Source organism: Olea europaea, chromosome 10, assembly GCF_002742605.1.
Source record: "Olea europaea var. sylvestris chromosome 10, O_europaea_v1, whole genome shotgun sequence".
Lineage (NCBI taxonomy): Eukaryota > Viridiplantae > Streptophyta > Magnoliopsida > Lamiales > Oleaceae > Olea > Olea europaea.
In genome coordinates, this window is record NC_036246.1 from 39,989,783 (window position 1) to 39,994,982 (window position 5,200).

Here is a 5,200-nt window from a genome sequence, read left to right on the forward strand (position 1 = left end):
AAATGAAAATTAATTCCCTTTATTTCTGAAAACTATTGTTTAAAGGTAGGTTTCTAAGTAATTTTCTCATTGTGATTTGACATCTATACCTTTTGAAATAAATATAGCAGGTTATGTGTCAAAATTTTATTGGTCAATAATAATATTACAAAAATGTCCATTTTTTTTGTCTTAGTGTTGAATTATAAATTATTAATAAGGGTATTTTGGTCTAAATTCTTCCAAATTAGACATTTTTGCAATGGTGGACATTTTTACAAATGATTACGTAAAATTGGACATTTTGTGAAATTTCCTCAACTTCTAAATATCAGTAGCAGTGGCAGCAACAGTAGTTATGGATATACTTTCTAATATTTTGCACTAACAATTAGATAAATAGGGATAACAAAATTATTAGTAATTGATTTGTTGCAGTTTATTACAAGCAGACAATTCGTCTCAAAATAATTGTTTCGTACAAAATAATAAATATATAAAGCATAAATAACTCCCCTAAAAACATGGGTTGATTTCTAAACATCTTGTGCCTTGGAGCCTCTATGAAGTTCCAGTAACATTTCTTACCAGTTTTACATACCGCATCAAAATCTTTAACTCGCAGCACATATCCATACTTTTGTCACTGTTTTGATCCAAATCCAAACAATTTTGCGAAAAAAGACTTATTCTTCCCCTGAGAGGCATTGGCTGCTTTTGCTGGTGTCTTTGCAGGAGCCTGCACGGGCATCTTCATGGGAGACACTGTATGTGTTGATGTAAAGAATTAAAAGAAGAAAAAAGAAACCGTTCTTTGTATTACAGCATATTACAATTAAAACACGAGATAACTTTAACTAGCATAGATTCTGATCCGAAATTACTGGATATACATATAAGATTGCAAGCAGTTAATATGCATTATATTACCTATAACTGGTGACACCTTCTGATTTGTTTCATCTTTCGTGTTATTTCGATTTTTTCCTTCATTTGGTGCAATTCCTGCACTGAAAGGGTATTTCTCAGAAATCCTCTGCTCTATTGCTCCACTATCCCGATTACCTGTATATTGTATGTGTCAAGTACTTGAGACATATTCAATAAAGTTGGAGGCTACTCAACACCTTAAAGAAAAAGAGAAAGAAGCTACGACCATCAAGTCGAGCACTACTTATCAAACATGTATTCAGAGTATAATTTATTGTCCACATCGAAGAACCAGTCTAATGCACGTTCAGCGTAAAAGCCAAACATCTTGGATGTAGACATTACCTACCCATGTACCACATATTATGTTACAGATGATATCATGTAAACAAATTTCAGGAACGCTGTTGAAAATAAAGAGTCTTTCTTTCTTAGCACAATTTCAGCTTACTTTCACCAGAAGGCTTCCCATAACTGTGGCGCAGAACTTCAAAGAAAGCGTTATCTTTTCGATCTTGCATCACTGAAATGAAAAATCAGAATATTGGAAAATATTAAAAAAGGGGGATTCTCACTATAGAGTTTACGAATTTTTAAGGGAATTCTCATAGTTATCAGAAGACGAAAACATACATTGATCATAAAGAGCATTCCTATAATTAGGAGCTGCGCCAACTGAGAGAAGCTGAACTGCCTCTGCATCCCTATTCATAGATAACTTGGTAGAAATATTTAAATTTTGTGTGTCTAATAGAATACCTGCAAGCTGATAAGAAGATATTAATGAGTTCCAATGGCAGAGCGGATTCCATCATTCATTTTCTCTTTCAATTTCAAGACGAGCAAAAAGATAATATAAATTGTGTATAGCACTAGAAAGTCGATAAATTTTATTTCATTCTACCAGAAGTTTTTTCACGATAGGGGTTTGAAGTAGGTCATATGCGTCCTCACAATAGTTGTCCGTCACAATAGTGCATCCCGATCCAACCTAGAGCAATTGCAAAATCATAATTTGATCTTAGATTAGTTTCATGCTTTTAAATAATCTTGAAAATGGAAATCCATGTATATATTTGCTGCCAATTGACCAAAATAAGTTAATCAACCTCGCCATTGGTTCGGAGGATATCCTCTCCAACAACAAGCATGCTCAACTGCTTTTCCATGATCATTGTTTCCATGTCAACCTGATTGAAAATAGCACCAAGATTATCAAGAACAATTTCCAGCAAATTTTCCAGACAAAAAAGGGAATTTAAAATAACAAAATCAATGTAATTAGGCGATCCTGTATTATCTGCATACGATATTTCTGCGAATTGAATCTAACTTCAAAAGCTTCCACTCAGTCAATTTTATAGCTGTATTCCTACTTAGAGCTAGAGTTACGGTTAAGCCCTAATCTGCTTATACGAGAGCATTAATCAGTCAAATGAATCAGAAACACACTATGCGCCATATACATTTATAGTGTTACACCTTTAATGATAGGTAGTATGTACTATAATGGATAAGAAAGTAAAATTTTTCTCATGCGCATCAAATTAGCTCTCTAAATATGTAGTAGGAATACTGTACAGTATGATTAGGCTCTACATAGTGCAAAGAAGCAATCACAACCACTCACAGCCTTATCGCATTATAACTTAAGAAATTGTTAAGGATTCATTAAGAATATATAGATAATACATGTAGAACTGTATAGAGTTCTGTGTTTGATAGTATTTCACTAGACGATAATCTCACACTAAGTCCAGAGTATTTTGAGATGTTAAATGAAGAATATTTGCCCTTGTGTGAAGTTGATTCTTTGAGGAGTGATTTTGTAAAAAATTATATATATATATTTTTTCTTTTTTTCAGAATAAGCGGTTAAAACATAGGGAATAGTTATGTGAAAAAGTGTGAATGGATTTTTTGAAGAATGTGGGATTTAAAATGGTCGCAAGATAAAGTTATTTTGAAAAATCAGTTTCTATTAAGAAAAAGAAAAGAAAAAGAAAAAGCAATTTTTAAGAAATAGCAGCATGTTAAGATTGACAAAACTCTCCTATCTCAATAGATTCGTTGTCAATGAATCTTGAACTAAGTCTTTTAATGTGTAAACTTAAAACAAACAAGTTTTGAAAAAATTGCTAAAAGGATCTCTACAGGCGAAAAATCCACCAAACGAAAGTTTAAAAGCTAATGGCGAGGAGTATCCGCTTTAGTAGAATAGTCTGTCACGTACACAAATTGCCTGATTTCATCTGTGTCACGCTCTTTCCAAAGCATAATTGATAAACTCTATTGCCTTAAAACTTAATAGACATACACAAACAAACAGAAAAACAGAAATTAGACACAATTAATTATCTGAGAAACGACTATTAAGAAAATATAGGCACCTCATTAGCAAAGAGCAAAGCAGTGGCATCAAGTCCAACATGGTGAAATAGCCAAGCCGCTTGTTGCTGCTTCCACATTTTTCGTCTCCTCATATTCATCACAGGAACCACAAACTCCAAATTATTCTTATCTCCCTCTCCTCCCTTTTTATTAGTCCTCTTTCTGTTCTCTAACAACCACGCATAACATATGGCTGCTACCATTGAGCTTGTGCCTAAATCAAAATTAAATCGAAACTCTCCCTTAGAATCACACAATTCCATCTAAATTATTCACACTATCACTTTAGTATATTGAAGTGGACGTAAATCACTATATATTTGGTACAGATTATTCGACAAGATATAGGAGAGAATTATGTCTCATGCTATCAAATTGTCCCTCAAAACGAAGAAAAAAGAAAATTAGTAACAGAAATACAAAACTTAACTGTTTGAAGGTCCAGAAAGCACAATCTTTGCCTTTCCATTTATCTCCCCACTCATGATTTCTGCAATTTTGATCGTCTGCTCTTTCAAGAACTTGTTCAGTTCCTGACCCTTCAAATCTCCTTCTTTCAACTGTCCATCATCCACATTGCTCTTCTTCNTCTGCTCTTTCAAGAACTTGTTCAGTTCCTGACCCTTCAAATCTCCTTCTTTCAACTGTCCATCATCCACATTGCTCTTCTTCAAGATCCTGTTAGTGCTACAAGTTGAAGAAGATATGGATCTCCGGTGAGCTGACTCCACCAAGTTCCGGGGTGGGGACAAGACCTCGTCCTCCGGTCTGGAACAAGTGGTGGAAGATTTCGACCTTCGGTGGGCCGACTCAGTAAAATGTTTTGGTGGGGAGAGCAATGGACTATCCAAGATTGTTGTTGGTGCATTATTTGTAGTACTTGCAGTATCTTTAAAAGTTCGTTTGGAAACGGAGAGAGGGTTAGTTGGGGTTGGGATAGGCTGTGACAGTGGTGCATTGGGGTCATTTTGGAACCGCGACCTTCGGTGCACTGATTGGCGCGGTGGTAGAGGTGGGCCCACGAGACTACTTGGACTTGGGGGTGTGAGGTCTGGTGAGATAGTGGGATAGGGATCTGGAGTAGGACTACTGGGGATTTTGAGAAGGTTGGAGAACGACTTTTGGATATCTGATGCAGGAGATTCTTCACCCTGTGAAGGGTTTCTATCTGTTTCAGATTTGTTCCTGGAAAGTCTTGCAGTTTTTGACAGGATTTCCCCACTGAAGCTTTTTTCCCTTGCTCTATGCCTGTTTTTTTTTTTTTTTTTCCAACAAAAGTGATTATTTTTCGTTCTTTATCCTACACTCAAGAATTCGAAAACAATACAAGAAAACGAGAAAAAGAGGATAAAACTGATAACTTAAAGCTTTCAATTGACTATGTTCGATATATCAAGGATCTACTCGTATTATTCGTTTATGACATTTTGTTTGACGAGTCGGACCTTACAATACTGAATGCACGTTACTAGGTGATTTTAGTAATTTATATGACCATATAAATTTTCAATTATTTATCTTTCCTTAAATATCGATATTTAGATCGGAAATCTTAAAAAAAAAAAAAAATGCTAAGTAACTAGAACCTTGAGATAAATATTAGGGCTATTATTTCAGATTGAAGCAGCCAGATTACTTACCTTCTAGCAGACCTGTCGAAAGGGTCTCTTTTCTCGAGAGATGAAGTCGATAGCCTGGCTCGAGAAGTAGCAAATCTCGGGGAGCCAACGAGTCGAGAGGGTGAATCAATCCGGGAAGGAGAAGAAGCCACAATGCGCTTCGCTTCCTGAAGCCATTCCTGAGTTAATCTGCTGCTGGCACTCCTTGTACTCGAATCAAAATCTTCGTCAACGTGATCATCAAGAACACGCCCACTTCCAGTCAGATTATACGGTTTCTT

The 5,200-nt window shown here is 35.5% G+C and overlaps 1 protein-coding gene across 1 annotated transcript in view; it reads right to left on the reverse strand.

Moving 5' to 3' along the window:
• Window positions 1-417: 417 nt before the first annotated feature.
• LOC111400650 overlaps window positions 418-5,200 on the reverse strand; it is a 6,206-nt gene continuing 1,423 nt past the window's right edge. The window contains exons 3-11 of the mRNA XM_023028048.1: window positions 4,941-5,197; window positions 3,731-4,548; window positions 3,300-3,514; window positions 2,019-2,099; window positions 1,814-1,900; window positions 1,543-1,675; window positions 1,361-1,432; window positions 910-1,044; window positions 418-744 (exon numbers count right to left, since the gene is read on the reverse strand). Coding sequence (XP_022883816.1) covers window positions 623-744; window positions 910-1,044; window positions 1,361-1,432; window positions 1,543-1,675; window positions 1,814-1,900; window positions 2,019-2,099; window positions 3,300-3,514; window positions 3,731-4,548; window positions 4,941-5,197 — 1,920 coding nt within the window. The 3' untranslated portion in view covers window positions 418-622. The remainder of the gene's footprint in view (window positions 745-909; window positions 1,045-1,360; window positions 1,433-1,542; window positions 1,676-1,813; window positions 1,901-2,018; window positions 2,100-3,299; window positions 3,515-3,730; window positions 4,549-4,940; window positions 5,198-5,200) is intronic.